At 35.9% G+C, this 23,264-nt stretch overlaps 3 protein-coding genes, 1 long non-coding RNA gene and 3 pseudogenes across 7 annotated transcripts; 2 read left to right on the top strand and 5 right to left on the bottom strand.

Annotated features, from left to right (window-relative positions):
• LOC104778257 (casein kinase 1-like protein HD16) lies at nucleotides 29–4,928 on the bottom strand. Of its 2 annotated transcripts, XM_010502658.2 has the most exons (16): nucleotides 4,287–4,928; nucleotides 4,063–4,191; nucleotides 3,866–3,939; nucleotides 3,677–3,746; nucleotides 3,518–3,573; nucleotides 3,220–3,291; nucleotides 2,968–3,062; nucleotides 2,825–2,891; nucleotides 2,607–2,736; nucleotides 1,822–2,040; nucleotides 1,581–1,723; nucleotides 1,272–1,446; nucleotides 1,093–1,183; nucleotides 817–974; nucleotides 527–715; nucleotides 29–400 (listed from the first exon to the last, which is right to left on the bottom strand). In XM_010502658.2, exons 1-16 carry the CDS (start codon nucleotides 4,692–4,694, stop codon nucleotides 341–343), a joined length of 2,136 nt encoding a protein of 711 aa, XP_010500960.1. In that variant the 5' UTR covers nucleotides 4,695–4,928; the 3' UTR covers nucleotides 29–340. The 2 variants fall into 2 exon arrangements, with proteins under 2 accessions (XP_010500960.1, XP_010500967.1); XM_010502665.2 differs by lacking the exons at nucleotides 2,607–2,736; nucleotides 2,825–2,891; nucleotides 2,968–3,062; ... (4 more) ...; nucleotides 4,063–4,191; nucleotides 4,287–4,928 and adding exons at nucleotides 2,130–2,259; nucleotides 2,348–2,410.
• On the bottom strand, nucleotides 5,537–6,335 carry LOC104778200 (annotated as a pseudogene).
• Nucleotides 8,617–9,338, bottom strand: LOC104778189 (annotated as a pseudogene).
• LOC104704700 lies at nucleotides 11,518–12,702 on the top strand (annotated as a pseudogene).
• Nucleotides 15,227–16,816, bottom strand: LOC104704691. Its single transcript, XM_010420735.1, has 3 exons — nucleotides 16,275–16,816; nucleotides 15,820–16,142; nucleotides 15,227–15,387 (listed from the first exon to the last, which is right to left on the bottom strand). The coding sequence occupies exons 1-3, from the start codon at nucleotides 16,814–16,816 to the stop codon at nucleotides 15,227–15,229; spliced, it is 1,026 nt and encodes a 341-aa protein (XP_010419037.1).
• LOC104778171 lies at nucleotides 18,965–20,035 on the top strand. 3 transcript variants are annotated; one of them, XM_010502572.1, is made up of 5 exons: nucleotides 18,965–19,010; nucleotides 19,129–19,199; nucleotides 19,326–19,399; nucleotides 19,500–19,599; nucleotides 19,729–20,035. In XM_010502572.1, exons 1-5 carry the CDS (start codon nucleotides 18,984–18,986, stop codon nucleotides 19,730–19,732), a joined length of 276 nt encoding a protein of 91 aa, XP_010500874.1. In that variant the 5' UTR covers nucleotides 18,965–18,983; the 3' UTR covers nucleotides 19,733–20,035. The 3 variants fall into 3 exon arrangements, with proteins under 3 accessions (XP_010500874.1, XP_010500865.1, XP_010500857.1); XM_010502563.1 differs by having other exon boundaries at nucleotides 19,500–19,621; XM_010502555.1 differs by having other exon boundaries at nucleotides 19,500–20,035.
• Nucleotides 20,451–21,816, bottom strand: LOC104778165. Its single transcript, XR_766415.1, has 4 exons — nucleotides 21,466–21,816; nucleotides 21,247–21,365; nucleotides 20,797–21,023; nucleotides 20,451–20,519 (listed from the first exon to the last, which is right to left on the bottom strand). It is a non-coding gene; the product is annotated as an uncharacterized LOC104778165 (long non-coding RNA).

Raw genomic sequence — 23,264 nt, 5'->3', positions numbered from 1 at the left:
TATAGAAAAGGTTACCTCCAAAATCATCTAACATCACAGAAGCCTATTTTGTTTCGAACTGGACAACTGAGGTTAATAATATATGACAAAAATATCTTTTCTTGATATAAAAATTAGATAGCAATTTTAGAGGGAAATGTGTAGCTAAACCGGTGATTATGCCTCAATCTCCTTCACAATCGAAGTCGAGAAGAAACAACACAATCACCACTTCTTTGCTTCACAATTCAACTGAAAAAAAAACGCACAACAGAGCCTGAGAGGCCAGAGGGTTGGATATGGAATAGGATAAGAGACTTAGAAACATCTATCTCTGGTCCTTCAACATTTTTACTAAATCTCAAGATACAGTTCGGCCATAGCTTAATGATGCGAGGTAAAGATTCTTTCCCCACTTTTCCTGCACAGACGGAAGTAAAACAATGCACAAGATCTTAGGTATTTGCCATCAGATACGTAAATCTTTTTGAGCTATACACTAGAGAGATGTAGAGATTAGTAATACTTTTGAGCTACTATATCTCACCTTAACATGTGTGCTGGGGAATTGAGAGGTACGCAATGTCTCTTGTGTCTCATCGACCAATCTACGGCGTGGGATGCTTAGGATGAGAGCAGCTTGATCGGTTGTTGCTGCTGTTGATGTGATTCTGAAACCACCATCCCAACGCCTATGGATGCCTTCACTCGGATACAGAAAATCCAATTCAACAACCTGTAGACCGACAATTGTGATTTACTCGATCATAAATCAACATAAAAACTGAAGGAAGAGGAGGATGAAATGAAGAACCATTAAAGTCAGTGAAGTCTAACCTGTTCACTGTAGCCAGAATTACGGGACATAACAACACCCCACCGGCTTCCGGCTGTGGCCATTGAGGTTACATGGAAGCCTTCTCTCCATTTCTTGTTTATCCACTTGAACGGGAATGAATCGCTTACTTTGTAAGACTGCTGTGTATACTGCGTACCTTCACAATACATTGAAACCAAACATAGAATAAGTCACAAATTCAGAGACTAGTAGTAAAATACCTTCATGAAGAAAGTATATAAAAGGTTTAATGAAAGCAGGAAAAGTGTACATACCTTTTGACATGACAACTAATGAGCTTCCATTGTTTGCACCAGCAATAGAACTAATGTAGTAGTTCTTCTCCCATTGTTCCATTATCCATTCCTGATCCAGAAAAGAGTTCACTCTCAGGTAAGATCATCTTGACAGACCACAAAACATAAGAATAATTAACAGAGAAACATCGGATCACCTTGTGCAAGAATACAGGAGAGAGTTCATAGACTTGGTTAGTGAAGCCAGTTCCAGCATCCATTATCAATGCCCAGAGATTCGAACATGATGATACACAGCTTATCAACAAACCATCTGCAATACCTCTCTCAATATGCTGTGCCAGTCTTATATCAGCCACATTATAATGATACCTGGTTGAACAAGTAGATCGTCAGTCCCAAAACATTTCACCGTAGACACATTGAAGTCAAAGAATCTAAGATTATAACGTAATCAAGACAAAACTCAAAATACAAACGCAGTCCTGGTCATGAACTTTTTTTACCTCTGCTTCATTGGTTGCCTGGCATTGTAAATCGATATCCATTGTGTTGCAGGGACTCCTAGACGGACTTTTTTCCTTGGGGCATCTTCTTCTTCTTCCCCAATGCTCAACCTACCTCGCTTCTGTCCAACTTGGAATATGATCTAGTACAAACAAAAACCAAAAACAAGGCGTTAAACAACAGCTCCAAGATGTACTAATAAAGAAAGAAAGGGAAAGATGGACAGTATGAAAACGTCACCTTTTGAGCACCCTCTGTGTTTATAGGCCTAATTGCAGGATTTTCGCCCAAGAGGTCTTGAAATAGAGATACTAACTTGCCATAGTTGGGTTCTTCGTCAAATTTCATATTTACCACAATCTCAAGAAATTGCTTGAAAGGAGGGGGACAGAAACAACAAAGCATATCCGGTGATGTTGCCATCTTCTTTTTGCAAACAAGGAATGACTTGTTATCTCCCTAAAAATTGAGGAAGAGAAAGGATTAGCAAAAAAAGTGTCATGCTAACAACATCATTCTACAAAACAAAATAGATAGGTCTGCAGTACCTGATATCCTTGCCATGGCAATCTACCTCGGTGAAGGAAGATGAGTGTATATGCCAATGATTCAAGATCATCCCTTCTGCTTGCAGTTCTCCCCAAGTGAGCATGTGCACTTGCGTATCTAACTGTCCCCCTACAGAAATGAAGAAGATAAAGATATTCAAGAAAGAGTAAGTGTGAATATAAGAATTTGAATTCGTTAACGGTAGAAAATATATTACCTAAACATATCAGGACGTTGATCATATTCCACATGTTGTCCACTACCACCTTCTCTCCACTTTGTTGCTGAAAAGTTGGTTAATTAATGAGAAAGGTACAGATGAACCTATCAAGAATAACTNGATGTTGCCATCTTCTTTTTGCAAACAAGGAATGACTTGTTATCTCCCTAAAAATTGAGGAAGAGAAAGGATTAGCAAAAAAAGTGTCATGCTAACAACATCATTCTACAAAACAAAATAGATAGGTCTGCAGTACCTGATATCCTTGCCATGGCAATCTACCTCGGTGAAGGAAGATGAGTGTATATGCCAATGATTCAAGATCATCCCTTCTGCTTGCAGTTCTCCCCAAGTGAGCATGTGCACTTGCGTATCTAACTGTCCCCCTACAGAAATGAAGAAGATAAAGATATTCAAGAAAGAGTAAGTGTGAATATAAGAATTTGAATTCGTTAACGGTAGAAAATATATTACCTAAACATATCAGGACGTTGATCATATTCCACATGTTGTCCACTACCACCTTCTCTCCACTTTGTTGCTGAAAAGTTGGTTAATTAATGAGAAAGGTACAGATGAACCTATCAAGAATAACTAAGCGAATGAAATCAACCTACCTAGTCCCAAATCAACAAGAAACAGCTTTTTCTCTTGAGACGTAGAAGGCTGGCCGAGTAAGAAATTTTCCGGCTTAACATCTCCATGCACGTAACTGAAACCGAAGACAATCATGACCCGTTAGGCTAGTTAATAGAGAGAAAACATAAGAACTTAGATCCCAGGTGCCGAGACTCAAAACAGTTATCAGAAGAAACCTCAGGCAACAAGTTAAATACAAAAACCAAGGAAAAAAAAAATCAATTACAAACCCTTTTGCATGCATCTTTTCAAGGATGGACAGTGATTCAACTGCAATGCAAGCTACCATTTCCGAGGACATTCTGCAAAGCAAAGGGGGAGAAGAATTGTTAGAGCAGGCATATTTCAATCATTAACAGGTTTTTTAAAAGCAGACTGTTACTCAGTATGAATTTATGTAGTAAGAGCAACAAAATTCAAGTCACATTTCCAAAGAAACCAAATAAATTTTGCATCATGTATGGAAAACTACGCTAATTGAAAAAACAAGAGACATGAGCTCCCTAAGGATGTGCAATTGAGACTCACGCTTGCCCTGAAGTATTCCATAAATCCCATAAACTTGGCCCGAGCATGTCCATAACCTGAGGCCAAAACAAAAAAAAAGGAGCATCGAACATCAGTAACACAGAGTACAAAAGAGGAGAAAAGTAGAAAGGAGAGAGGGGATACTGGGGAATCCCGCACCATAACATAATAGTCTCCTTGCCTCCCTTTGAAATGTACTCTAGGGACTCCATGGCTACCACCCAAGGTGCTGTTCACAAAAAAAGTAAAATGTTAATTTCACATCTCAAGTCAAGGAAGCCCCTACAATCCAAGGTAAAGGAATTTAAGAAACATTGAAAGAAAGATAGGACAAATCGAAACCCCCACTTGTACCCCTGCCACTCATGTGGAGGACCATAGTTGCAACCCTTGCTGCTTCGATGCTCAAACTTTAGAGCAACCTATAAAAGAAACTTAGAAATGTGAGAAAGCTTAAAAACATAACTAAGCTAATAAAACACAGACTGGAGATGTTGTGACAATCAGCCAAGAGTAGTAAACACAGACTGAACGAGTTAGATTACCTCCAAGATGCTAGCTCCTGCACTACGCTCATTACCACCACTAATACGACGTCCCACAAACACTTGTCCAAAACCACCCTTCCCCAGCTTTCTCTCAACCTTATACAGTGGAGATCCTCCAACTTGGACCTGAATAGAGACAGAATCATTAGTCATTATTACCACACAAAAGAGGATAAGTAAGTCTACAAAAACTATGAATCAAGATTAAAAATTGATGATACCCTCTCAGGGAAAGGAGCAGTGTTTCCTTCTTCTTCCTGAGCAGCAGCCTTGTTAGAGCCACCACTATCGTTACCAATCGCCATATCTTTCTTCTTCTCTTCTTCTTCTTCACCAACTACAACCTCTTTACCTTTGTTTTTATCGATATCGGTGGTATCCTTAGACGGAACAACAACGGGAATCTCCTCCTGAGGGGGGAGCTCCTCCTCTTTATCTTCCTCCTTCAATTTCCTGGCAGCTAATCTAGTCCTGGGCCTCTCGGCGGCGGCGGCAACGGGTTTCCGGGATTTAACGTTACTAGTCTTCCTCTGTTTCTTCTCCTCCGTAGGTTGTTTAAGCGGAAGCTGACTGGGAGCTACAGAGTCAGTAACACGGCCACGGCGGACTCCACGGCGAAGCTCCGGCATAGCTCAAACCCCATGCAATCGAGACGGGACAGGGAGAAGAGTCCGATCATTATAGTCCTCTCGAAACGAAGGTCTTGCTCATGTCGGATTTGGTAAGCGATTTGAATTTATATAATCAAAAAAGAGCAGATTCGATTTTTTTTTGCCGATGAGGAAACTTTTTGATTTTGGGCGATTTTTAGGGTTACGACGGTTCGTTCGTGTTTTCTCGATGATGAGAGACCAAAAATAATACTAATAATAATTATAAAAATAAAATAAACTTTTTATGGATGAAAATTCCCAAAATGGAGAGAGAGAGAGAGAGAGAGGAAGAGAGAGAGAGAGAGAGAGAGAGGCGATGTCAAAAAGGCCGTGTTTATGCCACGTCAGATATTGTAATAACCAAAAATTTGAAAATTTTAATTAATTTTGCTTTTGAGTATTAATTAATTCCTAAATTATATAATGTGAATGGACCTTTTTGTGTCACACACAATGGTCCGTGACTTTGCCCATTGAGTATGTTTGGTAACAAACGTTTCACGGTTTTTTGTTAAGATATAAAAATGTGATTTTTTTTTTTTTTTACTATTTCAAATCACTTTTCTATTTCAATTCAATCATTAAAAAAAGTAGGCTTAGCTATATGTATTATTTGATTTCTCCCCATTACCTTTTTTTCTTTCTTTTCTGTTTATCAAAACTCGTCTTAGACAATAGATAGGTTTTGATTAGCTAGTGATTATTGGGCTAATCATTATATTTTTATTTTTATATCACAGCTCGAAAATAATGTACTACTAATTAGTTGCTATAAGTTTAGAATCATCTTGTGTTGCCACTTAATTTGACCCAAAACCAACTACTTTTCTTATTTATTCTATAGATGAAATCAAACCATGCATTATTACAATAGAAAACACGTTATTTAAGTTGGGACCGGAAAAGACAAATAACACACTACAGCTCACAAACAAGACATAACGAAGCAAAATATGCATATGTTGTTACTTACGTAACGAAATCAAATGAGCATTTCCAAACTTATACTACTTCAGTAATGCAAGACATAACAATTATACTCGACCGTGGCATCACCGGATTTGGGATCAAAAAACTTCGTGCGAGCGTCCACATGACCTCTAGCAAACCGAAACATTCCACTGCCTCCGACCACTGGCATTTCCCTAACCTTTGAGGTCACCGTGTTCCGGCCAAGTATCGTGATCGTACTTCCGTTGTACTTCCCTGTAGTGAAAGCAAAGTTCATCACCATCAAGAAGCTAACCTCTCTTTGGGCCGCTCCTACGTACATCCCTTGGGCTTGGCCCACCACAGTCGAATGCCTCGACACGTCCAATGTCAGTGCATCGTCCATCATGGTGATCAATCCGAATACCGAAGAGTTGAAGACCGGTTGTTGGATTATGACGGAGCTAGGGTTTCTACCGGTTGTGGAGTCGTGCCAGTAGACTCAGAGATGAGTGAGTTTCTCCTTTTTGTAAAGGCCAACGTGTTTCCCGTCCATGGTTCTCGCGAAGTCTCCAGCGGAAGCAACGGCGGTCATGAGGATGCGGATTTGTGAGGCGAGCATAAGTATGAGCTTAGTCATGTTGTGGTTATATATATGTGTGTTATTCGTGGTTTTTGTGTCTCTAGATGAAGATTTATGCTATATATAAACGAGTGTTTGTGTGTCTATCTTTATATATAGGAGAAGAATAAGGCACGTTTTTTATTTTGAGATGTCTCCAACAAACATGGTTTGCTCCATCGGATACCCTTGTGAACTGTGATGTGTGATCAGTTAAAAAACACAATCATGGGATTTATTGAACTCTTTTTTCAAAAGTGACAAGACCAACCATCGATGTATATCATAATTCGTACTCTGCATAGTTGATAGTGGATTTAAGTACGTTTTTGAAAGTAACTTTATTTTATTGTTCTCCACAATTTTTTTAGTTTGATCCATTTTTTTTTGTCTTAATAGCGCGTTACATTTCATTTAAAAGTTTAGTAAATTTAAAGGTATGCAAATGAAACTACACTTGGTTATATCTGCCTACACTAGTATCGTGGTTGAACGTAACACACTACAATTTACTATCTACTTTATCATTGTGTCACTCAGAGAAGATTGTGAGACACTAGACCATATCTCTTCATGTTTACTCACACTTTGCTTGAGTAAATCTCTTTTTGCAATTTTATCAGCTAGTTCTCAAGTGATAACCAAAAACACAATTAAGACGAGTTCTAGTTCAATTTACTCTCATGCATGCGAGGGCATCATCGTACATGGAGCGACTTACTTCACGTGTATGGCTCAGTAGAGGCACGGTAAAAAGTATACAGATGTTAGTGTGGAGCATAAGCAGAGGCCGTGAAACATTTACGTTACCCATCAATAAAAGTATTTATATGGGATTTAAAAAAAAAAATTATCAATCAAATGTATTTATAAGATAAAAGCTGACGGAGCCATTTGCTTTGATATTTGCAACAATTTTTTTTTTGTATTTAGGTGGGATTGTATCGTATAAGGTGTAATAGTTGTATGAAATGTTTTAGTTTATGTATTTGGTTTGGGATGGGATTTTGTAGCCAACTTCATGTACTTTTATGGGTTCTTGATTGTAAACCAACATCACGTACGTGTTAAAATACCTTTTGGAAATTGGAAACAGTCCTCGTTTCCTTGGAAAGGCTGAGGAAAATTGAGCGGTGTGGACATATGACCTTACGTACATTGTTCTAAAGGAGAAGAATGCATCACACTATAGAGTTCAATACTGTTTGGCGTGTAAGTCTTGCCGTACAAAAATGAAGAACTTACATGATTGACTATGTATTAATTATAGAGTGAAAAAATCAATATTTTATTTTAGTCATTTCTTCTGTTTTTAGTTAGTGATATTTAGATGTTATTCAACTTTTGAATTTCTTTATTTATTTATGATGAGACTTCTCCTCTTTTTTCTTTTCTTTTTCTGTGGAGTGTTTGAATTCAAACGCTTTAGGAAGCTATTGGAAATTATAAAGCGTTATAAGATTACTCACAACCAAATATTTAACTGAGTTTAGGTTGACCTACTAACAACGTGGCAGGATGTAACTGGACGGTTTATTAATCAATTAACTTATATATGCAACATGTAATCTACAAATCATTCACACCTATATCCATTTTGTTAGTTGTTATTCATGATTGCATCTATATAACCATTCACACACATCTCTATTTATAAAAGTGATCTCACACATAAAAAAGGAGAGTTGTATAACAAAATGAAAATTCACATTGGTTACATACATCCTCTACTAAAAGAAAAACAGTATGGGCCGATGATGTTATTATTTAAGCCCAACACAATTATAACACTCAAGATTTTGCATACGCTATTTTAGCTTTGCTTTGGTTGGATAGATCATTCAGTCTTCTGCTTACTTATGAAGAAAAGCAATATCCTTTTAATAAGGATTGTCGAAAATTGATTCTCAAGAACTAAAAATTCAGTGTTCTGCTCTATATTTTGTTGAGCTTTGGACTAACAATCATCTGTTTAAAAGACATTATTAATGAGCTTTAACCGTACCTAACGTCTTTGCAGATCACGTCAAAAAAAAAAACAAGAAAGTTATCAAAATTTATTAAAAGACATAAATATCACTCAACAATCATGCATCACTTTAAGCAGGCAGAAGCCGACATAAAAAAAATTTAACTAAACATACAAAAAGAGACATATTCATCAATAATGCAAGACATAACAGCTGTACTTAACCGTAGCATCTCCTGACTTTTGATCAAACCACATGGTCCGAGCCTCTACATAACCTCTAGCGAACCGGAAGAGTCCACTTCCTCCAATCACCGGTATCTCCCTAACCTTGGTCAACACAGCGTTCCGACCAAGAATCGCGATCGANACTTTAAGCAGGCAAAAGCCGACATAAAAAAACTTTAACTAAACATACAAAAAGAGACATATTCATCAATAATGCAAGACATAACAGCTGTACTCAACCGTAGCATCTCCTGACTTTTGATCAAACCACATGGTCCGAGCCTCTACATAACCTCTAGCGAACCGGAAGAGTCCACTTCCTCCAATCACCGGTATCTCCCTAACCTTGGTCAACACAGCGTTCCGACCAAGAATCGAGATCGTACTTCCGTTATACTTGCCTGTCTTGAACGCAAAGTTCATCACCATAAGCGCAGACGCATCACGTTGACCAGTGGCAGCGTAGATCCCTTGCGCCTGACCCACTAGAGTCGAATTCACCGCGACCTCCGTCGTCAATCGGTTATCGATCATAGTGACCGATCCGAAGAAGGAAGAGTTGGAGATAGGAGGGTTGATCACGACCGCGCTAGGGTTTGAGCCGCTCAAAATGTCGTGCCAGTAGACACGGAAATGAGTCAGTTTCTCCTTACGGAGGCCGTGGAGCTTTTTGTCAATGGTTTTTGCCGTTTCCAGCGGAGACAAGGGCTACGAGAAGAAGGATTTGGGAGACGATGATGAGGATGAGCTTTGCCATGTTTGTGGATTGTGTTAATGGTTAAGTATTTTCTATCGTTCTCCCTAATGGTGTATATGTCTAGACTATATATAGTGGAAGTATAGAGGAACAAGATATACGGTGTATGTATAATAAATATGTTTGCCACTAAAACACTGGACGTATTAATATTTTAGTGACTCAATTATTTCAGTTTTACGTGTGCCATTACATTAGTCGTATATATTATTACTCTGATTTTGTATCAATATATCAAGTCTTTTGTCGGTCGCTTAATTTATTTAGGCCAACTTGTTAATATTTTGAGCTATTTTCAAAATTTTAACTGACTTTTGTTCACCAACTATCAACGTGGCAGTGCGTAACTGGTGTGGCTCCATATATGTTTTGACAGGATTGGCTCGACGTTCTCCTTTTCACGGTCAACGGGTCAAGTACTCAAGTTCATACATCCAAAGTTCCAAGTCTTTTTTTTAATCAACCCGTTATAATTGACAATTATAACATTAAACCCTAATTAATAAGACAGGATGTTACATTACATGGTTTTAGGCCCCGTCTACCCATAAAGCAGTCAAAGCATTTACTATAGGCGACACAATATAGGAATAATTGTAGGTTAGTTGGTTATGTGTCCTCGAATTTAGAAGCTTGTCCTTAGTTCGAGTCTTCTACTCACATGTTTCTGTTTTCCTTTTTTTTTGGGTAAGAGTTGTCGAAATTTTTTTCATTGTTTTTGTTTATTTCCTGTTTTTAACAAGAAAATCTCCAAATATTAGATTTAAATTCTACTATAATTTCTTCAAACAAAACTAAATATTAAAAAATTCTACACAAAAACAGTGATCATTGGTGGTGCTGAGTAATTGAGTAAGCTTTTATTTTTTCTCCTCCTTAACTTTAACCCTTATTTTATTATAATGATATACTATCAACTGTTGGATTATTATCAAATCAAAAATCAAAGATTATGATTTTAAAATACTGAATGTATTTGGGAATTAGGGTTTGCAAAATTATGTTCGTCGTCTCATTTTGTATACATCAACAACTTTTAAAAAAAACTTTTAGTTATATTTTAGTATTTTTGTGAAAAAAACTATTAGATTTTACATAATTCAAAGACTGGCCCTGACTGGTTCATTTATCAAAGACTCTGTTTGGTATAGCTTGGTTGCTGTCAAACACATTACAATATTTTCTTTTACGGAAGTCAAACATTAGTACAGTACCATTTCTGGTTACGTTACTAAAATATACTTATTTTCTTAATCTAATATGGTTCCAGTACAAGTTTTCTTAGTAACGAGTTTGTGAGGATGTAATTTGGCTCATAAGTCATAAGATATCATCGTTCAATCGCTCAAAGATAACATGAGTTGTTGGTTTAATCACAGAAACAATTGTAGAATACTAGATAGCCAGATATGATAATTAAATGGCATCAAATTCTAGACATCAAGTTCGTAAACATGACAATCATATTGAAAAAAAGAAAAGCGAAACATATAATCATAGATAAATCATCAAGTTGGAGTATTATATTCAACGGCGGCGTTTAAGACTTTAAGGTCAGGAAATCAATCCACATGGTCGGAGCCTAAACATAACAAGAAATACTCCAAACTCCCCCTTCCTTCGACCACCTTCGACGTTACCTCGCCCTAAACAGGAAAGTAAATTTCATTTTTGCCCTAATAAGTTTATTTTATTTTCTATGCAACAATATGATTCATATTATTAAATTGGCGTAGAAATAAATCAAAATATTTTTAGTCACTGATTCTAATCAGAAATGTTACAAATTTTCTCCATAAGATTGTTGTTAAATGGAAATCACCAGTTGTAAATTTGTGATAATGATATCAAGGAATTGTCCATCTTATAGCAATAATAATCACAATGGCTGAGAAGTCTATAAATAAGTCAGAAAATCCAAAGTTTCCTTTTAACTATTTTGTTTTGGAATCCACAAAATTTCAATCTTTTTTGTTTTCCTTTTTTCTAACAGGTCCACAAATTATATTGTTTTTTAGTAATCTTATATACTATCATCTTGGAGGAAAAAAAAAACAATCCCCATCTATAACGTCAAAAATCTAGCCCTAACCTGTTTTCTATTCTAATTGCCGTTGCCACCGTACGTCGATCTCCGTCTCCGTCGATCCCAAGGCCTGAAAGGTTTGGTTCTGAATTAATCCCCCTTTTAGTTTCTCACACTACTCATAATCTCTTTAAAATTATTTACTCACTCCTAATTTTATCTTTTTTCACTACAGCTGTTTTTTTTTTTTTTTTGGAACTTGGAAGAATGACGACGATGTCTGAACTTCCTGAGGATGTGGTAGAGGAGATACTCCCAGGGTTCCATTGACATCTCTGAGCGCAGTGGAACTCATTATCTAAGAATCAGATTGTTGGAAAAGCAGCAGCAGTAAGGAAGCAGTTTTTGGGATTCATTACGATGGATTATAGGGTTTGCTCGATGAGATTTGATCTTCAAGGAATCCGAAACGACGGCGGTGGTGACTTGGTTGATCCATCTATAAAGCAAGTAAGTCTACTTAACCAAATCGAGGTATCTAAAGTCTTTCACTGTGACGGTTTACTGCTATGCGTTCTCAAGGACAACTCAAGGCTTTTGGTATGGAATCCTTATTTAGGGCAGACTAGGTGGATTCAACCGAGAAACAGTTTCCATAGGTTAGATAGGTATGCTTTAGGATACGACAAGAACCCTAACCACAAAATTTTGAGGGTTTTTGGTGATTATCAAGGCAGAAACCAAGTTTTTGGTTACGAAGTCTATGATTTTGGGTCTGATTCATGGAAGGCTTTTTATCCAACTCCCGACTGGGATATAGAGTCTCATCAACGTGGCGTGTCTTTGAAGGGAAACACATATTTCTTGGCTCAAGAGAAGAAAATAAAAGTGGGTGAACGAAGAGTTAAGGATATTCTAGTCTCGTTTGATTTTACAAGCGAAAAGTTTGGACTGCCTCTGTCTCTTCCGTATGACTCTAACGAGGCAGGTAATTTTGTGTCTCTGTCTTGTGTCGGAGAAGTGAAGCTCGCGGTATTACATCAAAGCTGGGAGATTTGTGACGACGGACTGGAGATTTGGGTTACAAATAAGATTGATCATCCCGGTGATGTCGTCTCTTGGAGCATGTTTTTGAGTTCGGCCTCTGTTTCTAGCGTTAATTCTCGGGCTGGGAGTTTCTTCATTGACGAGGAGATTAAAGTTGCTGTGGTTTTCGATTTAGACGAAAATAAAGGAACCGAGACATGTCGCAACCAAACTGCCTACGTAATTGGAGAAGACCATTACTTCAAATCTGTGAATATCGGAGAGGCTCGGAATCTCGGGAAGCCAGACGAATTTGGATATAATACTCCACGCATGTATTATCGCCCACTCGTGTGCTCATATGTTCCAAGCTTAGTGCAACTCCAAATTAACCAACCAGGCACAAAAGAAGAAAACGATGATTAAGTTAGTTCCATTTTCAATACTTTGTAATTTGTTTCTTGCATCTTCGTTTGATTCTCTGATTTTCATGCCCTTATGAACTAAGACAAATGATAAGGAATTGTTTTTTTATTTTTGCTAAACAAATTATGAATTTTTGCTTTGTGTGTTTGCAGTTTATCATGTAGTTTATATGAGAATTGAGTTTTTTCATGTACATGTTTTAGCTTCGTTTCAACTGTTCACGTCAACTTGGTGCATTAGCAAAATTAGGTGTATATATATATGTACCAAGTACCAACAATTCTTCTTCGTTTAACTGCAGGAACAAATAATTTTCTTTTTCAGCTGTTAATTACTTTGTTTGAATCATACTAGGTGGTTAGTGTAGGATTTTCATATGGAATCATTGAGTATACTTTATAGAAGAAGAATTCATGATATGTAATACGTCAATTAGCTCCACTGATTTTCTTAGGTTTTTACTTATCCTGACGTAGAAGAAATCATCTTATTCGAAAATATATATACAACTCTAGAACCAGATAAAATGCATATTCAAATTAGACAACAATTTGAAAACGTGAAANTTTTTAAAAAAAAAAAAAAAAAAAAAAAAAAAAAACAGAACATATAATCATCATAGATGAATGAAACATAAAGTAATGTAATACATAAATAGTTATAATATATTCAACGGTGGCTTGTAAAGTCAGGAAATCAAATCCACATGGTCCGAGCCTACGCATAACATCTAGCGAATTCAAACTCCACCTTCCTTCGACCACCTCGTCCGGACCAACAATCTTGACCGTGCTTCCCCACCTTAAACAGGGAAGTTCATTGGCATCAACACTCCCACCATCTTGGACCACATTCTCATTCATCTCTTGGGCCTTGCCCACTACAATACATTGAATTTTGAGATAATATTACTACACGAATCACTAATTTATTTTGATATTAAATTATATTTGCATTTGTTTATGCGCAAAAATGTTCAAATTTTATGCAGAAGCTAAATTTAACATCAAATTTTGAAAAGCTAAATTTAACATCAAATTTTGAAAAGCTAAATTTAGTACCACACCACACTTTCATCTTTATAAAAGCTGGAAAGTATATTTCATTTTTTTTACGTTAATAACTTTTATTGTCTAAGCAACAATGTGATTCATTTTACTTAAGTACTGATTTAGTTAGTTATCAATGTAAAGTAAAATAAATATAGGGAATTAGACAGTTTTACAAATTTTCTCTAGATAAATTTGTTTGATGGAAAACACCAGCTGTAAATAATTGAAAGAAAAGGGATAACTGTTTACATCAAGGAATGGCTCCTCTTATAGCACGACTTGCAATGTGGGATATTAATGTTATCATGTATTCTCATTGGCTGAGAAGTCCACAAATAAGTTAAAAAATTTTAAGTTTTGGAGGTTTCTCACCGAACAAACACTCATACTCTCTCTCTCTCTCTCTCTCGAGTAGTCGAGTTAAACACTACTCGGTAATTATCTTATACAAAGTCTTCATCAACGACCAAGAAAACACATTAATTAAATCTCTAGTTATAGAACTGTGTATGTTCTCCTCGATCGTATTAAAAAGAGCGACTAAATAATAATTACGATTTGTGCATGGCTCCGTTATGAGATTGTTGCTCTTACATATATATCATCAGCTTTTCGTACTACGTGCGTAATTGCATTTTTTATTTGTTTTTTCCTTCTTCTTTTTTTCTTTTTTTCCACTCTTTTTTTTTCTACGTGCATAATTTTAGTCTGCATTTTCCCCACTCTACACACAAAGAAAAAAATTCAGCGAGAGTCTAGAATATTCTATCGATTTCTTTTAAAACTTGTAAGTTCAAGAAAAATGCCATCAAAGAATCTTTTTGGACCACTTTTGTTTTCCTGCATGTTTTAGAGCTCAACATATATGTCCAAAACTGAAACTTTCTAATTTGAGCATTCAAAGTGGTTACAACTACTAAAGCTCTCAATATTAATTATCACGTGTTACCATGGTAAGTAGAAACTCTTTTTTTTTTTGTAACCTAGGTAAAACCTATAGCCGTGTTTAGTTGCATAAGCATACAAAGTCTTTCATTAACAACCACAAGCACATTAATTAAGACGAGTTCGAACTATATAATTAAGTTTTCCTCTATCTTATTATTATTATTATTATTATTATTATTATTATTATTATTATTATTATTATTATTATTATTATTATTATTATTATTATTATTATTATGATAATCAAACCCCATACATTAAGCTATCAGAGATGATTTTCTTCGACAGAGAGCCAATTAGGTTCTGACGAGCTTACATGGATAAAACAGAAACCTCATGCTCTTGCACATTTCGCAAGCTTATCGGCACGAATATTATTCTCTCGAGGAATATATCTAATACTAAAGTTAGCAAATCTATCTCTGAAATGAATAAAATTCTTCAATTATGATGAAAAGGTCGGCCAATCTTCAATATTAGACGTCGTCGTTAGGAGGTATGAACAATCCGTAGCAAAGAGAGCTTTATCTATGTTCAAGGCCAGAAGGCACTCCATAGCCCAAACAAGAGTGTCTAACTCCGCATGTAAGGGGGATAGGCTTCGATATACGCGAACATTTAAGTCCCATGTGCAAGAGTCTAGCACCGAAAGAAGCAATCCAGCCGTGTCCACTCCTATCCACCTCTGCATGCCAAGATCCGTTTATAAAACATACAAGGCAATCTTGTGGGATTTGGGTTGGTATGCCCGCTTCTACTAACCCTGATGGTATGTCCCTATTGTTTACTCTTCTCCAAACTTCTTCTTCTTGGATGGCTTTCTCCAGAGTATCTTGCAGAGACTCGGATATACTTTCAAAAACTTTCTTGTTTCTTGTCTTCCAAATGTACCACATCATCCAAGGGAACGTCCTCAAATTTTGATCAATTGCACCAGAGTCTCTACCACGCCCATATAGAAAATCGAGGTTGCTATATAGGGAAGATGAAGGGAACACCATAGGATGGGAAGGGATTGTCGATAAGGCCCATACTTGACGTGTTGGAGGGCATTCAAATAGCATATGATTTATAGTTTCCTCCTCCGCTCCACATCTAGGACAATCTTTAACTCTACCAATATGGCGATAATGCAGGCGTTGACATGTAGCCAAGCACCCATTCACACATTGCCACACGAAATGCTTAAGCTTTCGTGATGTTTTTAACTTCCATGCTTGCGCCTTGAGTGTTGTAACACTTAGATCCTGAAAAGGGAGGTCGCAAACAGGGCGAGAGATAGCTCTCGCGGCTTCATACCCAGACTTAACGGTGTAATTCCCAGACTTTGTCAAGGTCCATGAATAACCATCACTCGAGGCATTTAAGCTTGGTTTAATTCCCAAAATAAGGATAATTTCTTTCGGGGGGAAAAGTTCCCGAAGACGCTCCAGTTTCCACCTTTTTGTATTGAAGTCGATCAAGGTGTTAACACATATCAAGGGGTTTCTCTCAGTAATTAATCCTTGTGGCGGCCGCGCTGGAGTATCTGGGATCCACAGTTCAGTCCAGATGCACGTGTTGAACCCCTACCCTATGGTCTTACGGATTCCATACGAGAGAACATGTTTTGCTACCAACATGCTCCTCCAACCATATGAAGGTCGATTGGATACTTGTATCTCTAACGGACTACAATAACGAAAGTATCTCCCTTTGAGAACACGACTAAGGAGGGAATCTGGATATCTCAGCAACCTCCATAGCTGCTTTGCCAAAAGAGCAAGATTAAATTCTTCTAGTGTTCGGAAGCCTAGCCTACCTTCAGAAAGTTGAGTACACATCTTCTCCCATGAGATCCAGTGTAGACCTCTACTATCTGCTCTATTGTTCCACCAGAAATCAGCAATCACACTAGTTAGTTTTGAACATATAGCTTTTGGTAAGAGAAAACACGACATTACATATGTCGGAATTGCTTGTGCCACTGATTTTATCAGGACTTCCTTGCCTCTCTTGGACAAGGATTTTGAGGTCCATAAATTCACCCTCTTATGGAGTCTATCCCTTACGAATGCAAAGTCTTGTGCTTTTGACCCATGAATCTTCTCATGGAGACCCAAGTATGTACCCATGCCTCCTTCTTGTGATATTCCAACAATAGATTTGATCTCTTGTCGTACATGGGACAGGACCTCGGTTCCAAACATGATGGAAAATTTTGAGAATTTGATTTTTTATCCGGATGTCTCGCCATAAAAGCGGATTATATCGATAATTTCCTTGCATTGCTGAAGATCAGCTTTACAAAAGAATAAACTATCATCTGCAAAACCTAATTGCAATAATTAGGATTTGTGGTTCCGTTATGAGATTGTATCTCTTACAGAGAAGTCTACCATCAGTTTTTCATATATACTACGTGCATAATTGCTTTTTTTTGTTGTTGTTGTTGTTTGTTCTCTCTATTTGAGCCAGGTCTTGATAAATTTAGTATGCATTTTCGCCACAAAAAAAAAAAAAAAGAATTCAACTAGCTAGAGTCTAATATGATTATAGTGAAAATGTTCTTACAAGTGACGTAGAATGTAATTTGGCTCATAAGTCATAGAAGGAGCTATACACGAATATGATTGTTCCATATATGGCTCAAAAATATGAGTTGCTTCTTTTTTTTTTCAATCACAAAAACAATTTTAAAATAATATAGCCAGATGAAAGGCATATTCAAACTAGACAACAAGTTTGTAAACGTCACAATTATAATTAATAAAAAAGAAAAGAAACAAAAAAAAAACAGAACATATAATAATTATAGATGAATGAAACATTAGTAATGTAATCCACAATATATTCAACGGTGGCTTGTAAGGTCAGGAAATCAGATCCACGTTGTCCGAGCCTATACACATAACACATCTAGCGAGTCCAAACGCCACCTTCCTTCGACCACCTCGTCCGGACCAACAATCGTGACCGTGCTTCCCCACCTTTAAACGGGGAAGTTCATTGGCATCAACACTGCCACCATCTTTTGGACCACATTCTCATTCATCTCTGTGATAAATTACACAAATCACTAATTTATTTTGATATTAAATTATGAGATTTGTATTTGTTTATGCGCTAAAATGTTCAAGTTTTATGCAGAAGCTAAATTTAACATCAAATTTTGAAAAGCTGAATTATCCTATATAAGTTTTATGTTTAGTACCACACTACTACACTTTCAACTTTATAAAAGCTAGAAAGTATCTTTCATTTTTTATTACGTTAATAACCTTTATTGTCTATGCAACAATGATTCATTTTACTTAAGTACTGATTTAGTTAGTTATCAATGTAAAGTAAAATAAATATAGGGAATTAGACAGTTTTACAAATTTTCTCTAGATAAATTTGTTTGATGGAAAACACCAGCTGTAAATAATTGAAAGAAAAGGGATAACTGTTTACATCAAGGAATGCCCCCTCTTATAGCACGAATTGCAATGTGGGATATTAATGTTATCATGTATTCTCATTGGCTGAGAAGTCCACAAATAAGTTAAAAAATTTTAAGTTTTGGAGGTTTCTCACCGAACAAACACTCTCTCTCTATCTCTCTCTCTCTCTCTCTCTCTCTCTCTCTCTCTCTCTCTCTCTCTCTCTCTCTCTCGAGTAGTCGAGTTAAACACTACTCGGTAATTATCTTATACAAAGTCTTCATCAACGACCAAGAAAACACATTAATTAAATCTAGTTGTAACTGTGTATGTTCTCCTCGATCGTATTAAAAAGAGCGACTAAACAATAATTACGATTTGTGCATGGCTCCGTTATGAGGTTGTTGCTCTTACATGGAGTATATATCATCAGCTTTTCGTACTACGTGCATAATTGCATTTTTTATTTGTTTTTCCTTCATTTCTTTTTTCTTTTTTCACTCGATTTGATCGATAAGTTTAGTCGGCATTTTCCCCACTCTATACACAAAGTAAAAAAATTCAGCGAGAGTCTAGAATATTTTATCGATTTCTTTTAAAACTTATAAATACATGCATCAAAGAATATTTTTGGACCACTTTTCCTGAAATGCATGTTTAGAGCTCAAATATATGTCCAAAACCGAAACTTTCTAATTTGAGCATTCAAAGTGGTAACAACTACTAAAGCTCTCAATATTAGTTATCACGTGTTACCTACCATGGTAAGTAGTAACTCTTTTTTTACTTTTTTCTGTAACCTAGGTAAAACCTGTAGTAGTATAAAACGATAGTTGGTGGTGTTCTTTCTGTAATACAACACTTGCAAGAAAGAAAAATGGCTGAAGCTGCTAGGCTTGACGAGGTCATAATTTTTGTTTTCTTTTCTTTGTTATTTTTTTTATTAATTAGAATTTTCTATTGAAATTTAATATGCTAATTGCTTCTTCTTTTTTCTCCTTCTCCTTGCTCTTTTGCTATAGATCCGGCATTTTCTAAATTCTGCAAATGGAAAGAATATACCCAAACTGGATGCTGAACTGAACGCGATAATGTATAATCACTTTGCTATATATGATTTTTATTTATTATATTATGTAGTTAAAAATTTTGGTTCATGAGTCATGACTTATGGTTCTTTATTTTTATTTTTTTCCTTTATGTGTGGTGTGGCATATAGGGAACGTTACAAGGAGGTTGCTACACATGACGAGGTTGCAGCAGAGTTACTTGATTTTATGCTTGCACAAGAAGGTATATAAATTTTTTTACATATATATTATTTGTTTTGTGTGACTACATATAATAATTATTTTGTAAATCAAAGACTAACATTAATTGTTTTATTTTTCAGACAACTTTGGGAATTATTTTGAGTGCTATGGAAACATTCTCACACGTTTTGGTTTCGACCAATTAACCATGATTGAGCATTTGGAGGATACACTACTCTTGTACCCTCCCTATTTTGTTCACGTAATTAATGATTATATCTGGGTTAAGTTATTATTTTTTAATAGTTTAATTTGTAATATATGTTTTTTTTTTGGGTCTTATAAAACTGGCGATGGGCATTCTGGAAGTTAACGGTGCACTCCATGAGAATCTCGTCCAAGTATGGCTAAACCTTCGGGGTGAAGCAAAGATGGCTGGAACTCTGGTTCCAGAAAAGTCGTGCTCTTGGATGCATATCGCGCAGACAGAGAGGATAATAGACGCGCCTAAGACAGAAAGTGTGAAACGCTACTACGGCTATATCTCCTCTCTGTCTCTCGAGTTATCCGCCGGCCCTATCTATATCTATGTTGAACAATTAATTAATAATGCCGTTTGCGGGTGTGTGTGTATGTTTTATCGTATTTACTAGTATTCTACCCGTACTACGTACAGGAAAAAAAAAAGATTGTTAAAGTTTAAATTTTATTTCTACTTGAAAACTTAAACAAACATTAACCGAAAAAGAACTATACAAAATAAAAAAAATGTTAATACATAACCAAGAAAGTAAACTAATCTAATTAAATAATAGAATGCCATACTTACATATATAATTCCATCAATGATGCATTCTTGTGTTTTGCTCTCCTTCGTGTCTGATTTCCAGATGACATTTTTTTGATGACACATTTCCTAGGTAAAGTGTAAGTTTTCTCGTTGTCTAAATAATCTAATCACAGCCATACAAACAATTTTGAATTATTAATAACTGCTAATCATATGTTAGCTATAAACAAAAGCATACAAAAGCTATATGAAAAAAAAGAGATTTTAAATGCTAACATGAGAGAATCAGAGATAGAAGGAAAAAAACCTTGATTATTTCATTATGACTCCTTTTGTCTCTCGACTTCGAGATAGGTAAACCCTACTTCTTCTGATCCAAGAAAACTTTTGCATGTTAACAAGACTTGTTAAATAGAGGTCATAGAAGTAGAATATAGTGATATTTAGAAGAATCGAGAAATAGAAAAATAAAGAAATTGTATGAATTAGAAATTTACCTTTTCATGCATACATTGGATTTTTAGATTTGTACTTGAGAATAAATTTTGTGTGTATGTGTGTGTGTTTTTTATTTTTTGTGGATCAATTGATATGCAACACACAAAAATAAATAATAGAACAGCTTGAGGTAGTGATCAAGAGATTACTCGTATATGGTGATCTCTTATGGCTAGAAAAAATGGTCTGAGACTCCCGTTAGTCCTATGGTGATGAAAAAACACTATTTAGACATCGATGATTGGTTCTCCGATTGTAAGATTATGCTTCACAGCCCGTGGTAAGTCAAAGAGCTCACAAACGTAAAGATTCCATATACATTTGCGTTGTATGATGCACCGGAGAAGAAGAGCGCCTTGGCATCATATGTTCTTGCCTGCCACAAACAATCACAAAGTGAACGGGTATATTATATACCGTATATATTGTGCATTTGTGTTCAATATGTGGATTTGTTTCTAAAATCTAATTAATTATGTCATCTCAATTTTTTTTCCACATAGCAATGACTTCAAATTGAGTAAAAACAGTACATGGCAAGGAAATGTCTATTGCAGACAATGAGGGAAGCTGAATGAACTAATCAATTATAATAGTACCTTCGAATTCCTATACACTGTCGAAAATGCAAGCCCCTTCCATGGAAAGCATATGTTCCATACTATTAACCACTTTTCTCCAATCCTCCACTTCCTTCCATTCACGAAGATTTTTTTGCCTTCAAATTAGATAGAAAATGATTGGAAAATCTTGAAAAATTGAATTAACAATAAGATTTTAATTCCCACGAGATGAAAGAAAATGATATTCTAATTCACCTGGAAGCTAGCTTTTCCAATCTCCCGTCGCTGTGCTCACAGTCCTATTACCAGTGATAGGTTACTTAGGAACTCGTTGCCAACATCCACGGTAATTAGAAGAGGCTGAAGACGTTTTCAAGTCGGAGACGGAGCCGATCGAGACATGCATATATCTCTGGAATTTTCTGGAAACATAAACAACATAACAGATTGTGAAAGATGAAATATAAAAAAAAAAAACTTTGCTTTACTTGAGTAAATGAGTTTTGAGTTCATGGTGAGTTAAATTTATAGAGGAAGATGAAACAGTTTCTGCGATGTAGAGATCGTGGTGATTGTGGGATAGAAAATTTAGGGATTTTTATTAGAAAATTTGGTTATTGTTTAGTTTTTTTTTTCTCGCCACGATTTCGATTTCTTTTCAGAATTTTTTTATATGAAATTTAAATCAAAAATAAAATAAAATCTCATGTGACTTCATTTAATTAGACAGATGACTTGTGATTTATAGGATAAAGGATGCTATTTGGACATGTGGTGAACGTTTAAGTACTTTTTAAGTATTGTTTATCTTTGAAGCTACTAATATATGATGCGCATGTGCATGGCGTTAACTGTTGTAATTTTTAAATTATGTCGTTGTTATTTTTCCTTGTATATATTTTTTCTTTGATATAGGAACGGTGGTGGTGGTGAATCAGTGATGGCGGAGCCTCGGAAGAGAAGAAGCAAGACAATATATTTAGGGTTTCTGTTCTTTTATATATATATAGATTTGCATTAAAAAAGTTTATTTTTGAGAGATACTTTTTGTTATATTGTCTAACACAAGAATCGATCAAGTTGTACGGTCTTTTATATTTCATTTGTTTTTTCTTTTGGTTTAGAATTTAAATGTAAATGTTTTTTCTCCATTTTTGTTGTTTTATTAAATAAAGACATGCAAGTGGCAAGTGCCACCCAAAAAAAAAAATAAGTACATAAATATGCAGCAAAAGCACTTTGGAGTTTGGTACTCGTTAATCGTAAGGTCGTAAAATTGTTCCTTTTCACACACATATAGGAATCAAATATCCGATTGTTCTGTAACCATCCCAAAATAATGAATTAAACACACACGATCTAAAACGAAACAATGAATCACCCACTTTCTTTTCAACTCCTTTCAATATAATAGTGCCACGTTTCCGAAACGTCTCCTTCCATAATTTGCATGTCTTTTTAAGAACATTGTTTCGAATATCTTACCTTTACATACTGCAAGGCCCAAAGGGCCTAGGTAGCTGCGGCAGCGCAGTAAACGAAAGGAGGCATATAAATCTTCTTCTTATATATTATGATTAAAGGAACTACTAACATATGAGAAAATACATCATTGTATACTTCACCACCAGACGTAGTTTTTTTAAATAAAATTTCTGATATATTATAACTTGCGGACTAATACAAATGGCGTAGAGAAAGGTGTCTCAGCGACAACGACCGTCGGGTTGAACAGACCCGGTACTAGGAACATTAATAAGAAGAAAATGAAAGATTAGGTAGAGAAGCCCCGAAACCAGTGCGCTAGCATACCACCAGATGTAGTTAATATGCTGTTAATTTAGTACGTACCTCGTTCAACTCCGACAGCGCGTAGGGCGTGTATGTTAGATACTTAGAGCATCTCATAGTTGTGTTGTTTCACTTGTCCGTTTCTAAGAACTGTCACGACCGTAAGATTTTATACAAGTGTGTGTAATGTCTTAATCATACAAAGTTGTCGAAAACAAATAAAGACAATTCGTGATTTTAGACTCTTTTTTTTTTTTTTTTTT

Source organism: Camelina sativa, chromosome 1, assembly GCF_000633955.1.
Source record: "Camelina sativa cultivar DH55 chromosome 1, Cs, whole genome shotgun sequence".
Lineage (NCBI taxonomy): Eukaryota > Viridiplantae > Streptophyta > Magnoliopsida > Brassicales > Brassicaceae > Camelina > Camelina sativa.
The sequence above is the reverse complement of the archived record's forward strand: the minus strand, read 5'-3'. Positions and strand labels throughout refer to the sequence as shown.